The 22,040-nt window shown below is 46.4% G+C and overlaps 2 protein-coding genes across 12 annotated transcripts; both read right to left on the bottom strand.

The window, feature by feature from the left end:
- Window positions 1-382: 382 nt before the first annotated feature.
- STRADA (STE20 related adaptor alpha) lies at window positions 383-10,388 on the bottom strand. 6 transcript variants are annotated; one of them, XM_066204903.1, is made up of 13 exons: window positions 10,333-10,388; window positions 9,913-9,992; window positions 8,676-8,733; window positions 7,719-7,747; window positions 4,418-4,520; window positions 3,798-3,919; window positions 3,573-3,681; window positions 3,334-3,457; window positions 2,704-2,875; window positions 2,016-2,120; window positions 1,638-1,879; window positions 912-954; window positions 383-556 (listed from the first exon to the last, which is right to left on the bottom strand). In XM_066204903.1, the coding sequence occupies exons 2-13, from the start codon at window positions 9,946-9,948 to the stop codon at window positions 404-406; spliced, it is 1,296 nt and encodes a 431-aa protein (XP_066061000.1). In that variant the 5' UTR covers window positions 9,949-9,992; window positions 10,333-10,388; the 3' UTR covers window positions 383-403. The 6 variants fall into 6 exon arrangements, with proteins under 6 accessions (XP_066061000.1, XP_066061002.1, XP_066061001.1 ...); XM_066204905.1 differs by having other exon boundaries at window positions 9,937-9,992; window positions 10,333-10,377; XM_066204904.1 differs by lacking the exon at window positions 10,333-10,388 and adding an exon at window positions 10,264-10,281.
- Window positions 10,389-11,438: 1,050 nt separating this feature from the next.
- CCDC47 (coiled-coil domain containing 47) lies at window positions 11,439-21,997 on the bottom strand. Of its 6 annotated transcripts, none has more exons than XM_066204898.1 (13): window positions 21,976-21,997; window positions 19,373-19,638; window positions 19,144-19,251; window positions 18,128-18,302; window positions 17,821-17,942; window positions 17,207-17,272; window positions 16,362-16,463; window positions 15,418-15,528; window positions 15,033-15,118; window positions 14,249-14,307; window positions 13,629-13,738; window positions 13,310-13,477; window positions 11,439-13,029 (listed from the first exon to the last, which is right to left on the bottom strand). In XM_066204898.1, the coding sequence occupies exons 2-13, from the start codon at window positions 19,631-19,633 to the stop codon at window positions 12,949-12,951; spliced, it is 1,449 nt and encodes a 482-aa protein (XP_066060995.1). In that variant the 5' UTR covers window positions 19,634-19,638; window positions 21,976-21,997; the 3' UTR covers window positions 11,439-12,948. The 6 variants fall into 6 exon arrangements, with proteins under 6 accessions (XP_066060995.1, XP_066060991.1, XP_066060993.1 ...); XM_066204894.1 differs by lacking the exon at window positions 21,976-21,997 and adding an exon at window positions 21,915-21,970; XM_066204896.1 differs by lacking the exon at window positions 21,976-21,997 and adding an exon at window positions 21,865-21,888.
- Between the last annotated feature and the right edge of the window lie 43 nt (window positions 21,998-22,040).

Here is a 22,040-nt window from a genome sequence, read left to right as displayed (position 1 = left end):
ACCTCCCCTCAACTCTAAGGCACCCTTAAAGAGAAATAACCAAAGAGGGCAGGGACAATGCAGCCTCAACTGTGAGGAAGCCAGTGATTTTTAGAAACACATAAATAGAGACCAAAACTACACAGACTCACTCAACCCCCTCGAGTGCTCTACCAGTGCTCAGCTGAAGAATGAGGGATCTGGGCACGGCACCTTCTGGAACACTCCACAGCTCCTTGGGTTGATCCTTTTCCAGCTCACCTCCGTCCATTTGTATCCAGGCTACTTCTTAAGTAAACAGGCAGTTGAATTCCTTCCCAAGGACCTGTAAACTCTTCCGTGGGTAACATTCATCAGCTTTTATGAACAGGACCAATAAATTACAATGTCCAGAAAGCTCCTCCTCAGTGTAGTCTCTATTTTTTCAGAATTCCCAGTCATCCACATCCAGCTGCTCCAGATTTGATACCAACCCGAAAATGCCACTGGGATCCTGGGGCAGCGTCCCTTCCAGGTTGGTGATGGGGGTGACAGGGCGCAGAAGTTCAGGGAGTGCTTCGGACGCACGGCGCTTGATCTGCACAGGGAGGACAGAGTGAGCACAGGGGGCTGCTCCACACCCAGCACTGCAGTCACTGATGGCAAGAAGCAGGTTAGAACTGCCTCGTCCCTGAACTCAGCAGCCTGCAGGGGAAGAGCTGCTGTGGCTCCCAGGACAGGCAGATTTAAAACCTCTCTTATCTAAGAGATGCTTCAAGAACAGCCCAAGCACCGCCCCAGAGGATGTGATGATCACCACACTGCACTGCACATAGTCCAAAAACTGACTTAATCTTCCCATTCACAGAAAATTCAGCAACCCAACATCCCCACCCTCACAGCAAGGCAAAGCAAAGCACTGTGCTTTACCTGTAGATAAATTAGTTCCTTACCTGCTTAAAAAAGGGGTGACTGAGCAGAGTGCCTGCGCTTGGCCTGCAGAAGGGAGGTAGAATGAGGGAAGCACACAAGAAAATGAGTCAGTGCTTGAAGTCAGGTAGTGGGAATAAGAAAAGACCAGGGCTCTTCCTGTCTCTCCCATTTCTCAGCTACTGGCTATCTCCCTTTTTTCAGCAGTAGCACTGCTTATTAAGCATTTACAGTCACATAATATTTTATGTAAGGAATTCAACCTCCTCCTTCTAACCTTTAAGTTGCATCGCTGCACCACCCTATATCTGGCCAAGGATAGTGCCTGAGCAGTGGGGCACCCCTGAAAAGTCTGTCATGTCTACACGCCGCCCTCACTACAAAGAAAAATGCAGCTTTCATCACTTCCCATCACTGCTCTCTGCTGGCTGAAGAGCAGCCATTTGCAGTGATAGGAACGGGGTAAACCCAGTCCCACAGGGGCCAGAAACACAAGTTGTTTATTTTCTTGATGTGCAGCACCACTCATCCCCTGCAAAGAAATTCCTCAGGCTCTCACATAGGAAGTGCTCAAAGCGTTAACACTGCTCATTCTACACCCTCGGGCTCTGCTCTCCTCAACAGACGGGGCACATCCTCACTCCACTGCACTTTGGGAAAGAAAACTGCTAACAGTACCTGCTAACTTCCCCAGTTTACCCAGCCCTAGAACAGCACAGGCAGGAAGAGCAGCTTTCCCCTGGCTTTACCTGAAGTCGGGGTTCCTCTGGAGGCACTGCTCCACGAAGTTGTGGAAGTAGGAGGAGAAGGTGCGCAGGTAGGGGTGCAGGGCTGGCTCCCCGTTGGCCGCGCGCGCGTTGCTCACGGCCGTGCTCTCCCCCACGCCGTAGTTGGCGCTGGAACGGGACATCTTCATGGTCAGCTCGTCAGCGGGAATTGTGGTGGTGTCCAGCAGGCAGGGAACAGTTCCATTCAGCTTCTCCAAGAGCATCTGGAAGGGCAGGGGCACAAGCAACATCACACAGAGTTCAGGTTTCCCATCCACGCAGGCAGGACACCCCTCTGTGCTCACATCCCGGAGCAGGAAAGCACTTCCAGGGTGAGGGAGAAGAGTTTGCAAAACTTACCTGAGTGGAAGGCATGTCTTTAAATGGGACGTGTCCATTTGCCAGCTCACAGGCTGTTATCCCCACACTGTAAATGTCAGATTTTGCATCGTAACCCTGCAGATTCTATGTGAAAAGGAAAAGAAAAATTAGCTTCAGGGACTTAGATGTGATTGAATGGGCAATACCCATGACTCAACTGCAAATCAACAAACCCAGATGATTAGAACAGGAACAGTACAAGCCACAGATAGACTGGTTTATGGTGGTGAGGGTTTTTTGGTCTGTTAAAGCACACAGTTAAGGGCAACATTAATGTAACTGAACTCAGCCAGCCTGCAGGGATGGCATCTGCCCTGGGTAACTTGCATCAGAGGTAACACTCTGTTAATGCGATAACTTGTAAAGGTGCCTACCATTAAACTATTGAGTCAACTAGATCAAATTCTACCCGCTTGCCCTGCATCCACCCCAAACCTGTGTCCTTTAGCCTCTCCCCTTCTTTTTCCTTGCATTCATGTACCCTTCCCCTTGCTAGGGGTCACTGGTTTTAAGATAAAAAGAAAAAAGGACCAGAGCTCATCACAAGAAAGCAACTCCGCAGGTTCCCTCGTCTCCCACCCTACAACCCTTCACCTTGCCCTAAGAGCTCACAAAATTACACAGATACAACACATCACTAAGCACAAGCAGTTTCTTTCAAACACACCTGCTGCAAAACCTCAGGACTGAGCCAAGGCAGCACTTTGATGCTGTATTTGGGGAAGTCATGAACAACTTTGAGTCGCTGCCCATGGTTGATCATACTCAGGTTACTCCGCAGGCCAGACAGGTAAACCTTCCCATCTACAGAGATCAGGATGTGGCTGGCTTTAACACTCCTGGGGAACAAAGGGAAAAACACTCAGGTTCCCTGGCCTCTACTCAACAGCTCAATACATCGGACAATACTCGATCAGCTTCCTACCAGGAGGCTGAGACTCTTAACAACCATCTTTGGATGCTGGGCAAGACCAATTAACAGGATTCTACTCATCATCATAGCAAGTTCCCAAAGAATGTTTCTGTGGCGAGGAGAAATGCAGGACTAAATGTTATGGATTGTGATTTTAGATACACAGTGGTCTTTGGGATAAGTTTGCTCCACAATTACATTTTCATGCAGCTTAGTAAGACCAGTCACTTCCCATGAGTATCAAACTGATTTGCTCTAACAGCAAAGTAATTTAATTTATTAAAATTAAAATTAATGTGTTCTGTGTCTCCTGCTTCACCCTCTGCTCTCCTCCTATTTCCAAGAACTTCCACCAGAAGGAAAATGACCAGTATTTTTCAATACCTATGTACATAGCCCATATGGTGGATGTAGTCAAGTGCTTTCAAGACGCCTTGGAGAATGTAAGCAATGGCCAGTTCAGTCATCCCATCCGTAAAATGGGTACAGATTAAATCTTTTGCAGAACCTAGAAACAAACAGAACACCACCTGTCAGAACAAAAGCCCCAAGGACACGTCAGCTCTTCAATTTCATTTCACACAACGTGAGGGTCAGAAAAAGGTACCCCCTTCTCCACTCACCATAGGCCATGAAAGAAGTCACTACCCAAAGCTCATTGTCAGCTATGAAAGTTGCTTTGTATGGCACAATGTTAGGGTGGTTGAAGAGCTTGGAAACGTGAAGTTCCCCCTAAAATAAAACACATTTTGATTAAATTTAGTAAATGCAGAAACGTGACTGCAGTATTGATAGGCACTGCTCTTGCTGTCTGTCCTCTTCTAAGCTTGCATGATGAGTGGTGTTACCTGCAAGAATGTGACCATTTCATTTGTGCAGGCCTCCAAGTTCACTCTTCGGACTGTGACATACTCTCCTGTGGGTTTATACCTGGCCAGGTTCACAACCATCAAGTCTTCAAAGCCTCTGCCTGAAAGAGAAAGCACTGAAGCTTCAGGAAGGCTTTTGGAAGCACTGAGAGGAACTGCTCCAGCCCCTGGCCCTTCAATAACCTTTACCCCCACTCACTGAAACTACTTTTGACCTTATAAAAAAGTAGGCAATTGTTTCATCAGATACCACCGTCCTTGGCATGTATCCCACTGAGACGAATCCTCCTAAGGCAGCAGAATTATCCTGTCCTTCAAATCCAGGACTGAAGCAGGAACAGTGATTAGGAGCACCAAGGACAGGCTTCAGGCTGCTTCTGCTGAGTGTACTGCACCCCCAGCATCACTGACCCACCGCATGCCCCTCTCAAATGAAAACCTCCAGGACTGGCATCTCCTTTTTTATTCAAATGATTTTAAAATCAAAGACGCACACATCCCATATCAAAATAAGCAATCAATCAAGAAAAGGACAAGGAATCTGCAGAAATTATTTTCTTCACGAAGCAGACACTGATCCTCCAGCCCTCCAGAATTACCTATAATAGTGAGCAACTCATAGCAGCCGCTGTCTGGCAGGAAGTTGCTCATGGTGTCCCTTTTAGGGGAAGAAGCTATCGACTCGGAGCTCGCCTCATTTGTCTGAGGGAAAGAAAAATGAAGTCAGGTCAAAGGAAATAAAGATCACCTGCTGGAAAAATCATCTGCACCTCATATTATCATACACTAAAAAATAATAGGAATACAGAAGAGGATTTAATTGCTGTCAAAATAATTTTAAACAGTCATTTATCAATTGAAACTCAGGAGATGCCTCATTTCAGAAGATCCAGGCATCTACGTCACAAAACACGTAACAATTAGATTGTTAATCACTGTAAGCAAGAATTTATTCAGGAATGTTTGGATAAAGCCAATTATTATTCCCCAGGACAGCCTAAACTCTGCTTTACAGTAACTGCCTTTCTCTTATAATGACAAACTTCTGTGGCACCATCCTGCTGCCTGAGCCAAAGGGAAGCTGTCCCAGCCCTCTCTGCACTGTAACAGCCAGCACTCCTGGCAGATGCTGTGGCTCCTGGTTTCCAGCTGCTCACCTGGGATAAGCCCAGCACACCCGAGGCTGCTTAGCTGAACGGTGCAAGTGATGAAGAAAATCAGACATACATGAAAAGAGAAGCTCCAAATGAAAGCAAAAACTGCAAAGCCTAAGTGCTTCTGGGAAAACAAGAAAAAAAACCCAACAAAAACAAACAAACAAACAAAAGCACCCCCACACCACACAGGGAAGCAGCACTCCCAAGCCTGTCAGCTTTCCCTCCCTCCACCTGACATAAAGCTTTCTGCCATATTTACACACACTGAAATCTTCCCCAGCAGGATTTTGCAGATGATGAACTTCAGTGTTATTTAATACCTTTCAAGTTCTTTAATACCTTTCAACTCCTTCAAATGTCCAAAGTCACAAGGAGAGCATCCTAACAGGGATTAAGATTCATGTGGTATTTAAAACCATCTTTAGTTATCTCAAATTTCCAGCACATTAACTCCTCCTGGCATTTGGAACATCAGCTCAATTTTTCCACCTCATTTTTCGTCAACTGCAAATGCCCTTCATCAGACCTTTCTCATGGTACATGAAGCAGAAAAGGTTTGTGCCTTTTCCTACCATGACAGCAGACTCCGTTTTTTATTTCCATCACTGAAAGATGGAAACAGCACAGTGACAGCTGAAAAACAAGGAACTTGCTGTTCTACCCTCAGCCCAGGGTAAATGCAGCGCAAAGAGCACAGACAGGAGTCTGCTGTAAATTACCTCTGGGTGCCTAAGTGTACTTTGGGAGTAAATCAGAGCCACACTTCCCAAGTTCCACCTTTTCAACTGGCTTTGAACAGCACACTGCCCAGCTTTAAAATAGGAGTATTTTGCATTAAGGGAAAAGGCAAAAATTAAGATTTGTGGTGCTTTGGTATAATTTCAGCTCAAACAACTCAGTCCCATTTCAGCATAGCTAAAAACCCCTGGGAGCAGCATTCCCACATCCTTTCTCTTAGTGAACACTACAGGGCTGTTTCTTGGCTCAGAACACGCAGCAACTTTCGACTCAGGATTTCAAACTTCTGCTAAAGAGGCCTGTCCACTCTGATCTCAGCTGTATCACTCATTACTTCTTCCAGCAATTCCACACAGTCCTGTCACAGCAAGATGGCCAGCAGAGACACACAGGCAGGTAGGAACCTCTGAAGCAGAAAGGCACCACCAAGGAGATGGAAGCAGGAAGCTGGGAAGCAGTCATGGAGCGGTGACAGCTGGTGAGACACTGAGCAACATGTAAGTGGTTTGCTTTATTAAACTCCACTCCAGGTAGAGCACAAGCCAACAAAACAGATGCAAAGAATTAAATAAGTTTAATCTTATTAATGGTGTGGCTGTGCAGTAATGGAAAAATAGTGTGAATTCCCTACTGAACAGTCTTCCAGCACGAGGTCTTCACTCACCTCTCCTCATGTTAGCAGTGACCAACAACACGGTTAATGCAAAAGGAGCTTGACCAGAAATTTATCAACATCATACAACAGTTTAAAAAAAGAAAGTTAAACTGAAATGTCATTTATGAAATACTGCAAAAAAGCTCCTCAGTGGTTTCACACAGGACAATTTTTGGTGTATGGTCAAAAGCAGCTGCAAAATGAAGTCCCACGTGACAGGTTTTATGGCATGACATTCATTTAGAGCTGGCTTTTGGCTTGGGAGTCCAGTTTAATTGGAGATAGATTGAAAGGAAATTAATCTTTGAAAGGCAACTACTGGCATAAATGCCATAACACAATCAGTTATGTGATGCTTGCAAGGATCTGCATTTACCAAATGACATTCATCTGAGTTGGGAAGAGGGAATACCAGTTTTGTTCTGCTGTCTTCCCCTCCACCTCCTCACTCCCTCCCTCACTTCACCATAAGCCACAAAAATTTTCCTCCCACCCCCCTCCCCAAACTATGTACCTTTCTCTACAGCCCTGGTGGAAAAAAACAGGCTTTTATTTAGATGTAAAAAGATCAAAACGAGAATCAGCAAAGTGTCTAAACCCCAAAAAAACCCCTTGGAAAAAACAAAAAAATTGAGGAAAAAACCAAAAATTGAGATACTAATCTCAATTTGCTTCCAGCCAAGCATGTCTAACACTCAGCAATTTTTAAAAAGGTGTGAATTTACTCAATTTTATACAAAACATCCCATATATATCTCCTCTTTTGAGCTTTGTTTGTGCCAGTAAATTACAGACACTGGCACAAAATTCAACTACAAGCAGCTTGAACTGGCAGTTATGATCAAATCACCCTTGATTCGTGTTTGTAAATAGCTTAAACTAGAGCAACACCTGCACACCTGTGGTGTGGGGAGGTGGGGAATAATTTAGATTAAGATACTCTATTGTAAATTGTGATATTTTATGTGTTACGTGCTCATTATGAACCAGACAGGGAGTAATCAGGGCCTGCAGAACAAATGCTTTTCAGAAGTTTCATAAAATTAAACTCCTCCTTCCTTCTCTGAAAGATCAGAACTAAATCACCTCAAAAAGAGACCCCTGAGGGGCTGGGGGGAGGAGAATGACAGATTGAAATCCAAGGGATTAAGTTTAAATTTTTGAGTTATCACATACAGCTTGAAAACCACACACCAAAATCTCCACTCCAGGGTGAAACCTGTTTCCACACTTGTAGAGCTAAATATAGAGATGAGATATATAACTAAGATAAAAAGAAAAATCAAACTTCCACAAGGAATAATCTCCATGCAATGAACCACAGCACCACAGCCTGCACAAGTCACTTACTTTTCTCCGAGAGTCACCCGGAGGCTGCTCTGGAGTAAAGAAATTAATTGTTCACCATGTTGTGTTCAACAGATACCCAGTAAAATATAGCTGGAAAACTAAGTAAATAGCCCTAGATGACCCTTTTTGCTATCAAATATACATGATTTTTTGTTTTATACAGAGACATTTGATTTGCACACAAAACTGCAGCACTAGTCATCCTGCAGTCCAGGTACAGGATCAGAGATTCACATAGTGCTACTGTTGGTATGTTTGGCATAAATGTAAGGTGACAATTTATTTTACTATAACTCTAAATATTAACCTTCTGCCATGCCCCTGCTTATTGCAGGGGGGTTGGACTTGGTGATCTTTAAAGGTCCCTTCCAACTTGAGCAATTCTATGACTATAAACACATTCAAAGATGACTTAAATACAGAAGAAACTATCAAGTATTATTCAAAGTAATAAAAATTCATTGACTCCACGTGGAAGCTCAAAATCTAGACACACTTCCTATGCTCTGTTTGTTTTCTGCGTCGCTGATCAGGAATTCAGCATCCTAGTGGCCAACTTTGCTTATTATGCAGAAGCAGAGCACAAACCCATCAGCTCCTGCTCCTGGGGAGTTATCAGCAGTTTCAAAATCCATTTTTACTCAGAAAATTATAATTAACCTTCCCAAACCCCAAATCCATATTTTGCACATGAAAAAAAAAAAAAAGTGGTTATGCTAAGCAATACAGAACTAATTTATTACTGTTATCAATATGGAAACCATTTCCAAACAACCTGCTAGATCTTGGACACTTCCACAATAAATTTCTGGGCTTAGCCAGCGTGAATTCCTGGATTTACAACGAGATTTAATCATCTCTTTTAGTGATAAGATACATCTTTACTACCAAAGCACCAAGCTTTACAGCTAAAATAAAACATTTCTAGCAATGTCATTTGCCAAGAGGAAAACTTACCTCCGAACAGCTCGAACTCTCTTAACCCCTCAACAATGAACTTCTCAGACACCCACCGCTGAAAGAAATAAAAATTCTCCACATAATCAGTCATTCCATCTAGAGAAAAGTTTCTTTTCCCCTTCCCCACAAGAAAAAAACCCCAAACTTCAATGATTCTACCGTGGTCTGAAATTGATTTGCTCTTGTGCCAATGATGTGCACCCAGCAACCACAGAGGTGCTGCTGCTATTCCCAATCAACATGCACTTGCAATAAAGTTAATATAATTTTAAATCATTCAAACAAGTTTTTATACATGCACATAAAGCAAAAATAATCAGCATGCCACAAACCCCTCATACAGCCAAATAAAAGTTGGGTTTTTAGGTATAACAGGTTTTTAAAAAATGCTTTCACTATTTACAAAGAGATGGCATCTTTGAGAATTCAAATACTTTGGTTATATACCTATTGATAGAATGCAAAACAAGAACGCAAATATCCTAAAGTTGCTGTTCTCTTCCAGAATTCATGTTTGAAACTCACAGCAAGCATTAGGTTGTGCAGAGGAGTGTTTCTAGCACTAACACTGCAGTTCATATAATATACACATATATACACACAGAGTACAATAGAATAGATTTTAAGCTACCAGAGTGTTGATCACAAAGTTAAATCATCAATCACAAACACTCCCATGGTAGAATTTTCTACTTAGAAAAAATAAATTAATAAACAGCTGATGTTGTTCAGTGCAAGGGAAACCGGTCCTAGAAAGCACCAGTGAGTCTTCAGGTGATGATGACTCAAAACTTGTATGTAAGAATAGCATTTGAAAGCATTAGAAATGGTTTCTGCTGCAAGAAATCTCATTTAGACAAGCAGAATCAAACAAAGCTACTGTGTTTAGCTTTGCAAGCCAAGTGAAGGAAAAAACCCCCATAAATTGTGACACCGGCGAGGAGGCTGATTCTTAAAGATCGACGGAAAATAACCAGTATTATGGCCCTTTTTGTTCGCTGCAAAGCCCATTACAGCCCCTCGGCACCGCACCACACGTGTGTGTGCGAGTAATAACGGCTTCAGTGCAGGATTTTTAACCAGCGCTGGCTGCACACCGACCCATGTCCGGTAATCAACCCTATGATCACTTTTCCCGTGCCCTTATGGTGCTCTCCAGGCCCGGCCACCCTGCACAAGCGCAAGGCTCGTTCTACCGAGACACGAGGGAAGCTGGAAGGTCTTCAACACTCACCCTAATGCGCTCGGGTTTACTTACAAGGAAAGACATGGATCCGCCGCAGTGGGACACACGCAGCAGAAAGGGCGGGACACCTGCGGGCAAAGGGGCGCGTCACCCCTCGGCGAGCACCGCTCGCCGCCCTCACCCCCGAGGCTCTCGCCTGCCCGCGGCCCGGCAGCCCCGGGGAGGGCCCCCGGGCAGCGGTGACCCCGGTAAGCACCGCCCGGTACCCCCACAAAGCACCGACACCGCCCCCGGGCCCGGCAGTCCCGGGACAACCCCAGGAGGGCGGTAACTCCGGTAAGAGCTGCTCGGAGCCCCCTCAAAGCACCGAGACCCCCGAACACCCTCGGGGCCCCTCACCCGTGCGGGGCCCTCCCGGGATGCCCCCGCCCCGCTCCGGCCCCTCCCGGGCCCCCCCGGGCCCCTCACCGGCCCCTCAGGCTGCGGCCGCCGCTCGCCGGCGGGAGACACTGCGCGTGACGTCAACACGCCGAGACGTTACGCGCGGGCGCGCTCGCGTGACGTCACCGCCGGCGCTCCCGCGAGGGGCCGGGAAGGAGCCGCCGCCATGTTGCGCCCCTCAGGGGGGCCCAGAGGCAGCACCGAGTCCTGCGCTTTGGCCACAAACAGCCGCGCAGCACTGCGGGCCGGGGCAGGGGCTGCAAAGAGGCCCCGTGGAAAAGAGCTGGGGGTGCTGGTTGAACGTGAGCCCAGGTGGGCAACAGGGCCAATGGCACCGGGCTTGTCTAAAGGTGTGGTCAGCAGGACCAGGGCAGGGATTGTCCCTCTGTGCCAGGCACTGGTGAGGCCACACCTCAAGTGCTGCGTGCAGTTCTGGTGCCCTCACTCTAAAAAGCTACTGAGGGGCTGGAGAGTGTCCAGAGAACGGAATGGAGCTGGGGAGGGTCTGGAGCCCCAGGAGCGGCTGAGGGAGCTGGGAAAGGGGCTCGGCCTGGAGAAAAGGAGGCTCAGGGGGGACCTGGTGGCTCTGCACGACTCCCTGCCAGGAGGGGACAGCCGGGGGGGTCGGGCTCTGCCCCCAGGGAACGGCCTCGGGCTGGGCCAGGGAGGCTCAGGTTGGACATCAGGAGGAATTTCTTCACCGAAAGGGTTCTTAAACACGGGCAGGGGCTGCCCAGGGAGCTGGTGGAGTCCCCATCCCTGGAGGGGTCCAAGGAACAACTGGACGGGGCACTCAGTGCGCTGGGCTGGGGACAAGGTGGGGATCACAGGCTGGACCAGCTGGGGGGTCTCCAAACTGATGGATCCTGTGATCCTGGGGGCCCTCAGAGAGTGGCCAAGGCTGTGCCCCCAGCAGGGACCCTGCTGTGCCCACTCAGGAGGCAAATCCCGGGGGCAAATCCTCCATCTCGCCCCCCCAGCCTGCACGGGGGGGGACACCTTCCTGCAGCCCCCCAGCAGGAACCAGCTCCTACTGGCCTTCAAAACCCACGCCAAAACTCACCCAGGACAAAGGAGGCTTGGAGATTCTCCTACATGAAAGGAACACTGAGACAAGCCAAGGAAAGCAGGAGTGTTTCAATTATATTTTACTCTTCATTAGATTGTTCATTTGAATGTTTGTATTACAAAATTAGCTGCCATGGCCCACAACTGGATGGGACTTCAGGAAAGCCGTCCACTTACTCAAAAGAGCACAAACTAGTATTTCCTTTCAAAGAACTCTGTGAAAACAATAACATTAATCTTTAAAGCTAAATAGTGCTAAAATTTCACATAATCTACATTAGTTTTGGTTTTAAATAATTTAACCAACCATTACAAAATTAATGTATTTGCATGTATCAGGTTACAGACATTTGCATTTCAATCAGGGTGAAATATCCCATGCTGGAACAAGGAGTTTAAGCAATTGCTGTTTCAACAGCAGCTAATTCTTATTGCCTCAGAACCAAGTTTCCACGAAGTATTGAACAAGAAAATGCAGGACACTGTTTCCCCACAAAACTGTTAAAAGTCTGTTACAAGCAACAATAAAATGCCTTCTGGACAGGAAGCATTTATAAAATGCAGAGCTCTCCCAGCGAAGTGCTTGCACAGGGCATTCACTTCATTCTTCCCATTTAGATCCAAAACCCTGAAGTGATCACTGACCAGAGGAAGAGGACAGATATCCTCTGAAACGTTTTCACTGGCTTGGGGAGATCGGGAATTGCAGGTACTCCACTAGACCTGGCTCCTGGCTGAAGTGAACTGGGCAGCAGCTGCTGAGATCAGGAGAGAAGGGGTTGAGGCAAACTTGAGCAGTTAAAAATATTGAAGGAAAGCTGGTCGAATTGCTAACTCACCATGCACTCACACCTGAAGGAACCCTGTGCTGACATCACAGATTCCACATCGTGTTAAGTTTGCAGCATCCAAACACACAAGTAGGAAACTGTCCATGTATTTCCTTGATTCTAACCATCTCTGTGTTTTACACATAAGCCAATCATGCCCACAGGTGACCTAATACTGCTTCAGGCCTTTGTAAAAGAAAAAAAAAAAAAGATAAAAAAAATCTTCTGCTTCTAATAGAACTTCTATTCTACTGGGCTTAAATCCCTGAAGAATCCATACTGTGTATGGAAGGCTCTAAGTGTTGTGCCTTGATGCAAATAGATGCACAGTAAATGTTTATTGTGCAGTTTTCCTCCCTCTTAAGTTTTTCCCCTTTCTCTCACAATAACTAAAACCTAAGTTTAAAACCAAAGCATGAATATGTTACCAGCACACATGGACAGGTTTACAATCTTCTGTTTTTAAAGAACAAATGACAAAAAGCATTCGAGAATATTGCAAGTTTGTTTGTTTTCTTTTTTAACAGACAAGTAGCAAAACTTTTGTACCACCTGGAACAGAACTGCCGAGACAAAGCTCTCCACACATTTTGCTGTAATACTTAAATAAGTAACACCAATGCAAGAACTTTTCTCTTAATGGTTACTAGTGTTCAAGGAATCAGAGGATTATGGAGTTATGTAGGTCTCTGTACCCTGTGAATTACAATTCCACAAGTGGCACGAGATACTTCTCACAACACAGTCACATGGCTTTCACTTTGATTTGCTTCATCTTCATCTGCTTCTTCTCAAGCTTCTTCTGCTCACGCCGCAGAGCAGCTTCCTGCAGGCAAGGACAGGGATCTGAATAAACACAGGTGATCTCTTCAAGGAACAAGCAGATCCTTTCAGAACCCAAACAAAGCCCTCCAGCACTGGGTTCACATCTCACCGGGGGCCTTCCTGTGTTTCACAGAGGAGCAGCAAATACCCTGACAGTTGTCTGCCCTCCAGCAAAGAGAAATCAGAGTTGCCACTGCTACCGTACCTCCAGGCAGCCCTGGAGATCTCCTAGGAGGAATCTGCCAGCAGCCTGTGCCAATGTGAGTGAGCATCCCCCTCACCTCCAGCCGACGCTGCTTCTCGGGATCCTCTTCGTTCATGATTCGCTCCTTCTCCGCCCGTTTCTTCTCCTCCCGCCGGGACTGCGCCGCCTCCTGTCTCTGCACGTGAGTCAGCTTGAGGAAGTTCTCTTCCACCCGAGCCCTGTTCTTGTCAGCTTTTTGTTTACCCTTTGCACAGACAAAAGCAAACGCAGTTTGTACTGATTGCCCCACAGGCAGGATGCAGGATCTCTCTCAGTCATACAAGAAACAAAAGGACCCAGCGGTAATGGTTCCCATTTCATACGAAGTTCAGAAGACAAAACCAGACACTACTTACTTCTCTGTTCAGCCGGAACTTCTTTGCTTTGTCAATGGAGTAGATAACCATGCTCATCAGAGGCAGCAAAGACTCCATGTCCTTTGGGGAAGTGTTGCCTGAACCAGGCACTGAAATAAAGAGTTCCTTGTTCGTTCACACGGACTGGCAGCACTTGTCTGCTTGCTGTGATACTCCTGTGCCTCACACTGTTCATGAAATAAAGATGCTCTTATCCTGCTCTTCAGGAAGCTTCATTTGGAGCTATAGGCTTGAATTTTGAAGATCTATTCTTTTCTAGAATTCTCCCAACAGGCCACTTTTATTTCAAACCAGGGCATACCAACTGAGCCTGTGCAAGTTCAAACTGCAAGGCTTGCGGTTTAGAGACAAGCCACCCCAAGAGAGAGGAGTGTGAGCTGAGATCAGGAACAGCAATACTGCGTGTCCTGTTATCATGGCAGTGTGCTGCTCAGTCCCCAGTGTATTGCTGCCTTCTGTTTATCAATCAATGATTCTGCTACATGCACTGAAGTCACTCATCACACATTATCTTCCACAGGTGACACGTCCTGAGCATGTCACTTCCACAAGTAAAGCCCGACCCCGCCCCAGACACACACAGACAACAGTTCCCTTACCATTAAATGTAAACAAAAGTGTCTTTTTAGTTTCGGGCAGTTTTGTAAGCTGGCCCTCCCTGAAGGAAAGAAACAAGTGTTTGGTAGGAGTGAAGAAAAATACAAAGTAACTAACATCAGTGGGGAAAAACCTCATTAAGAACCAAAAGACACTTGGAAAGCACTTGAATAAAATAAACATTAAAAGCCTAGCTATAACTCAGAGTTAAGTTTCATACTAATCGGATTCCTGAAATGTTTTACCCAAAAGCCTGCAGAGAAAAGGCACGAGTGTGAAAACATACAGCACCAGCCCCTCTGACTGTCAAGAGGGCATGTGAGCACTAAGGCCTGTATATTCTGAATTACATTCAGCTTCACACACCCCCTTGTTGTTTATACCACTAAAGATCTCTAAATATTTTAACAGAACAAATTATTTTCTCAAGAGTTTAAGTATTCACTGCCCAAAATCCCACAGTATTTTAACATGAAAATCTCAGGCCTACATTTCACAGATCCTCCACAATTTCAGTAGAAGGTATACACTTAAGGTGTCTTACAATTCAATCAAAATATGTTCATTTATGTTCATTAATTTTTACGTCTGTGAGCATAACACACCCTTGCAAAAGCCTACGTGGTAATTCAGATAAGACACATCACCCACCACTTGGCAATTCTGAAGCAGCCCCTGAAAGCACCTCTGGACTAGGAGGCTCAGGAAAACAGCAGAGATGCTGCCTGTGTATTGCTGAGGCACAGCTGAGAATCAGCTTGAACAGAGCTCGGCCTTTATACGTACTCTTGCATAAGTTTTGGACCGGAGAACTGGTCCGAGAATTGGACAGAGTCAATCTTGTCAGCGTAGTGTGTGAGGAAATGGATCATCTGAAAGAGAAACGGGGGTTAGTTTTTCCCAACACCAATCCAGCTGCAGCCTACCCACGCCACAGGTTCCCTGCCCATGGCCGGGGGCTGGAACTGGATGATTCTAAAGGTCCCTTCCAACCAAAACCGTTCTGCAGTTCTATTTATCACTCAGGAAATTGCTGTGCCCAGCTTGCCACAGTGACACTGATAAAGACGTGAACTTTCCCCTCTAACTTTCCCTTTTAACGTTTTTAGAACATACAAGTTGTAAATGCCAGGATTACCAAGGAGTATTTGTATTGATTCATTCAAGTTACCTTAGCGTCCATCATTCCCTCCGTGACCTCTCCCATCTCTGACAAGATAGCCAGTGAATCTGGAAGCCCGTATTTTGCACCAGACTTAGGTTTATCACTGCAGAACTCACTCTGTTTCAAAGAGAATAATGCAAAAGAGAAATAAACACAAGCCTGTAAGTGTCTTATCAGACTGAACTGTCCTGGAAGAGTGGGACCTCTAAAAGCACCTGGAAAGAAACAATAAAAAATACACTCATTCACTCATTCTGGCTGGAGACATTTCAAACAAAGTAAAGCACACAGCATCAACAGTCTTTAAGCTAGTATTTTCCTCCAGACTCAGCACTTTAAGGAAGGAGATAAAAGAATTCTAGTACATATATATTGGAGCGTTCAAAGTGGATTAAGGCATTTTGCTTACATTGTTTGATAACAGAACAAAACCTGGCATCCTACCAACCACACTTCATGCTGTTACTTGAAAGAAAAGATTTGCAAAGCATTGCTTGTTATCACTCGATTCTTTGCAAGCTCTGCAATTCTTTTCACGGCTTGAACATATGGAAAGTTTTAATTTCAGATCATGTAAAAACAGATGACTTAAACCTAAATTTTCCACACCACATATCACTAATTAAGTTTACTTTTCAATCCTTGAAGATGTCTTTTGTGCAAATTAAATGAGGTGAAGTGACACTCGTGTATGCTGACAAAATTCTGCAGCCTCTCTTAAACCAACTACACATCAAAAGAAAAGTGTAATCTGCTTTCCACTGCCTCTTTCCCTGCAGGTCTGACACTTCTGATGTTTGATTCCATTAGACTTTTATCTGTAGATGGAAATGTCTTTTCCTCACAAATTCCAACAGGTCAATTACAAGTTTTCAGCTGTTCCCAAGGAAACAATGAATATGCAGATTAGATTCTTAAATGCTATTATTTATCAATGTGCATGTACATACCAGGTCCTGCATCTCTTTCTGAAGTCTCACCAGTGCTTTTCTGGTTCCAACAGCAAACACATACGTGTCCATATCTTCATCATTCATTGTCACTTTTATTTGCTGTGAAACAGAATGTTATTAGCCTGGTCAGATTTCAATGTTTGCCTGATACTTTGATTCCTAAGAACAAGGACTAGCAAGGACAGACACAGCTAAGAAAAAAGTGGTTGACTTGAAGCTTTTCAGTGTGTCTTGAAGTAAGGAAGCTTTTTAATTAGACTGAGCACACCATTCAGTACTGTGCTGCAATGACAGTGACTAGAGGAGTTGTAAAAATAATTTGCAATTAAATATTTTGATATAAGTAAATACAATTATAGATGCATGGGAAGAGTATTCACAGTGCACACTGTCACTGTTCTTCCAAATGTAACCTCTCTTAGCACTTATGCTCTCTAGGAGCAAGAGGGAAGGCAAAAAGTAACATTAAGAATATAATATCCAGACCAGTATATGGGTTTAAGCAGTCCTGTTCAGGCAGACTGAACAGACAGATGAACAATCACTAAGTATTTCAGACTGTAAAACCACTTTTTATCAAGATGACGTCTTGAATCATGACAGACCGCTCACAAATCCACTCGAACAATAAAATCCACAGATAAAGCAACTTCCAGTCATCAGCAGTTTGCATTTCACAGGCAGGAAAGAAAAACAAACAATTCTTTGAGGTTGTTTCAACAGCCACTGAACTGGAAGATATGGAATACTACAGAAATCACCTGGAACAATCAAAAGCAGCAGGGCAGAACCGAAGGAATGCAACAGTTTATCAGAGCTAATCTGAAGGGCTGGGTACGCACCACTTGGTCTGACGCCGGCCTCATCATGCGCGCCAGGACGTTCAGCAGGTCCTGTCTCTTGAGAAACTAAAAACACAAGGTGGCAAGCACAGAAAACAGCTGAGTAGACAACAGTAAAAAACTCCTTCCTAATATCCAGCCTGAGTTTTCCCCGTGTGACCAATACAGCTCAAAAGCAGGCTCACTTTCTGCATTGGAAGGGTTTCCCAGGGCTTTGTTCCCTCCAGTCAGAAGATGAACTGTGGGACTGTTCCATCCCAGGTGCAGGGCTTTGTATTTTTCTTTGCTTTGTACTTCCTTGGAATTGCTGCTGGTCCATTTATCCCTCTAAGTGGCAAATGGGCTCTGGCCTACAGTAATCTCTGTTCACACTACACCTCTGGTTTCTATGCTCTCCCTGCAAGCACTTGCTCTTTGGCGCAATCTGTAAGGGGCAGAATATAGGTCTGCACAGATCTCCAGTTTTCCCTCGTGTGTGTGTACTCAGAACTCTGTCTGAATGCGAGCACAAATGCCAGGCTGGGACCCCATGTTGCTCACACAGGAATGGAAAAGCCTCTAGAACCTGATGACTGGTGACACGTAAACAGCACCACAAACTCCCTCATTCTTACCTTTAACTGGATAAGCATTCCTTCACAGCACACCCTTCCAGAGCACCACAAGTTATATATGTGTTCGTTCTCTTGATTTAGTTTCCCAGTGCTTGTAGCTTCTTTGTTAGTGCCATCATCCCCTGAGGAAAGCAACAGTGAAAGAGAACTGCAATCTAAAGTCACAGATTGAGACACCGTGGTTCAGCAGAAGGCTTACAGCCCACGATACCACAGTACAGAGAAGGATTCTCTACAGCCTGAAAGCCAGTCTAAACTCGGCTTTATTCAAATGCTAGAACTGGATCCTTGTCATTATGGAACTCACCAACAAGAGCAAAGTTACTTTCTAGCAGCTCCCTGTGAGTGTTGAACCAAGCATGAGCCAGGCGGTTGTTTTTGTTCTTGCCAATGATGTAGTTCATGATGTAAGCCAGGAGACCTGTTACCATCAGGATCTCCATGTAATAACTCTCCCAGCTGTTTTGAAGGTGAGCAGGGACCTGTGTGAGGGAACAGAAACTGTGATTTACATATTGAACAGACTTTATACACACAAAAATTTGGGAAACACAGAGTAGTGGAGAAGTTCCATCCCCAACACAGCAATAAGCTCCACAAAGGCAACAGGAGAGAGCTAAGCCTACATAATGCACTTGGCTTACTGGGGCACAGTAATCATACAGGAAACAATTGATAACAGCATTCCCAAAATACCTGCTTAATACAAAAAGAGTACTCACTTCCAAGTGAGCCTGGGCTAGCACACATCCCTCAGAGTAAACAGCCCAGCAGTTCAATTCACTGAGTGTTTGAGCTGGATTTCCCGCCCATCACAGCATTATCTGATCGTCGTGTAACTTCTCCGCAAATCCAGAGTAACACCCAATGCCCAGGAACATTCTCAGGATGCCAGCAGGAGCCACAGACTCCACGGGGCAGCAGGGAAGTCTTCCTGACCTTGCCACCTCAGGGGCTAATTAGCCATTCTGCTGTCACTGTACCACCCTTGAGTCATAAAAGTACCCAAACCCTAATTTTCACTGCCAAGGTCAGCTATAACACCTAAAAAGAGATCTCGGGTAATAAAAATGCAGACCTTGAGCACCTGCTCATTCTGTGAAAGACTGTTTTGGGAGGCAAAAAGGTGATGCAGGGCAGGCAGAGAGACTGGCCTAAAAAACACCAACAGAGTTGACAGTTCTAATTTCACACTTAATCAACAGACAAGCTAAAAGCAAACTGTGTTCATTGCTTAGTACCCCAGTGACATTCCTGGCATAGTGTCTTAAGAAAACAAGTGACGAAACTCCAAAGAGCAACTGGATCAAGGGTTATACCTACATTAACTATTGTTATGGGGTCTTTATTTTTGCTATGAGATGCATCTGGTTTCTCTTCATACCCTTCAAACTCCTCATCATCATATGGTTCGCTCTCAGTGTCACCTTCCTAAAGGACAAAATCACAAACAGCATGAAAATCCAAAGCCCAGCAAGTAAAATCCAGAAAGAGAAAGAAAGGTGCAGAGACTCTATTAGGAAACACATTGAGCAAGGAGGCAAGGCCTTACCTGTGTGTCTGCATCATCAAAGTCTTCCTGATTTTCATCCTGACCTTCAAGCTCTACAGTGGCTTCTTCTTCATCATCTTCTGTAGTGATGATCCTCTGAGGAGACTCAGTGACTGTATCTTCGCTCACATCTTCAAATTCGGCAAAGTCATTGTCATCATATTCCATAATGTCATCTCCATCCTCAAATTCATCATACTTTGCCAAAGAAAAGCTCCATGGGATGAACAGGACGGCAATAAAAATATATAAATTCTTCATTTTCACTGGAAAAAAAAATTAAATCAATCATTGCAAAAAGTCCTCGTCAATTCTGTAACATCACACCTTCAGTAACCACCAACACACAATGCACAATTTGAAAACACTGCGAGTCAGACCAGGGAGAGAAATAAACCCCTGCCTGATTTTCTCTCTAAAGTGACTACTGGTACAAGAACAAAATAACTGTGAAGGAGAGATTCAGGACTCCGCTGCTTGTGGCAGCAGCAAACCCACACCTGGCCACACTGTTTGAATGAGCTGGGACGGAAAGCAGGGAGGTTCTGCTTCAAAACTGACTCTCCAACAGCATCTCCCAGCCAGCCCTGCCAGCTCTCTTCCAAGACCACATTCTGTTCTACAGTTGTTGTTAACTAGCAATTAGGCACAGTCGGAGCATTGAATGTGCAACAGCAGCAGTAAATCTTAAAATGCATTTGATTCATTTCAACAGCAAAGCTCTGACAGCCTCTGCTCATCCCAAAGTGCTCGTCTGTGATTGTCTAGGCTGCACACTCAGAACTAAGTCCCACAGTGTGCCTTCGTGATTTCTGCAGAGAGACAAAGACCTTTTGCTGGAAGCTGCGCCAAAAAAAAAAAAAGGAAGAGGACAGATATTGCACTGCTCCCCAGACCAAAGGAGTAAACTGGGGCTCACGAGCCCAGAGCTCTCCCCACACCGACCAGAACCCTGCAGAGTTTGTCAGTTCACCTTGTTTCCCCCTCAGCTTCCTGTCTCTTCTGCTTGAGTTCAAAATAGCCCCAACCTCCCCTTCAGGTTGGGGCACCTTCTCCAAGGTCCAAAAAAGGCAGCAACAACCCCCCAGCTGCACTTCACAACCAGGCACAGAGGATCAGCTGCATCAGGCTCTGTTGCCAGGCTCATTTTACTCCCTCCCGCAACCAGATCCCAGTGGAAACCTGAATGTTAATCAGAGTGTTCTCTCACAAACTTAGAATAGAAATGATTTGTTTCTAAATTTGACCAGCATTCCTCTGAGTGCCTCACACAGGGAACCCACTGCTATGAATGACAAGGACAACTAAAAAAAACACCTTTGTCAAACACTCCTCACTCCAGCAAAAACCAGCACAGAACATGGTCACAGAACCTTAACCAGGATGGAAAGTTCAGCAAGGCCGAGCCCAGGACTTTGGAACATTGTGTGGGAACCTCACAATTTTACATGAATTTAAGCAGAAAAAAAACCCCAAAATACTATTTCGATAGGACAGAATTTGCACTCTGTTAAAAACGACAGGACAACAGAGCCACCTGCTCGACCAAACTCTAACATTTCACAGTAAGAATTCCGAGACTATTTGAACACATCCACCTTCAGAAGATCCAACTCCAAACAGCTTCACGCAAAACAAACTTCTGCAGCCAGTTTGAAGGATACAGCTGAACCAGAGGCGGGTGAGAGCTGGAACACCCCGAGGTGACCAGTCTGTCAGAATGGGGTCCAAGTACAAACTCCAGGAAGCAGAACATCCTCGGCAGGCCCTCCGTGACCCACGCGCCACCGACTTTCCCTCGCAAGAGGAATCGATTCATTCTCCGGCCTCCCCACCGGCGGCCCAGACCCCACCGGCAAGAGAAACTACTCCCAACAATCCGAAGGCAAACTCTGCTGCGCCCTGTGCTGAACATTCACCGGCCTGGGGCTTGCTCGTTGCATCTCGAGCCTCGAGCCGAGCTCGGTGGCAGATTCCGGAGAAGCGCCCGTCCGCAGCAGGTCGGGCCCTCACCGTAATCCCCGCCCGAAGCGGGGACACCGCCGCAGGTGTTCGCTATCCCGCCGCTCCGGGGACCCCAGCTCCTTCCCGGAACACGAGTCAAGGTCAACAAGATAAAATCAGCGATCTGCCGGCCCTGGGCGCGGCCCTTCACACACCCCCGGCCCCAGCACAGGCCGCGCACGCCCGGCGCCCTCCGCCAGGCTGCCCCTCCGGGGACCCCGCCGGTACCGAGCCCGCGGACGGAGCGGGCCCGGCCCGGCCGCCCGAGGCGGTGGGTCCTGTCGGGCGGGGCCGCGGGGGCCAGGACCGCGTTACCTGAGTCACGGGCCCGGCCCCCGCCCTCCGCTCCGCTCCGCTCCGCGCCCGCCGTACCGGAGCGCCTGCGCAGCGCGGCCCCGCCGCGTGTGCGGGGGTGTGCGGTACACACGCGTAGGCGGGGGTGGGACACGAACCCAGCGCTGCGGCGCGGGAACCACCCGAGAACCAACCAGGAACCGCCCGGGCACCCGCGCGGTCCCGGGGCCGCCGGTGACGTTACCGTCTGTGGGTTCCGCTCCCGGCTTTCCCGCTCCCGCCGCCCTCACTCCCCGCCGCCTCACCTGCGCGCGCTGCGCGTGCGCCGGGCCCGCGCGTCACTCACGCACGGTGCGTGGGCACGTCGGCG

Source organism: Chamaea fasciata, unplaced genomic scaffold (genome assembly GCF_029207755.1).
Source record: "Chamaea fasciata isolate MVZ Bird 193981 ecotype frontalis unplaced genomic scaffold, bChaFas1.0.hap1 SCAF_27, whole genome shotgun sequence".
NCBI classification, from domain to species: domain Eukaryota; kingdom Metazoa; phylum Chordata; class Aves; order Passeriformes; family Sylviidae; genus Chamaea; species Chamaea fasciata.
This window is presented reverse-complemented; position numbering and strand designations above follow the sequence as displayed.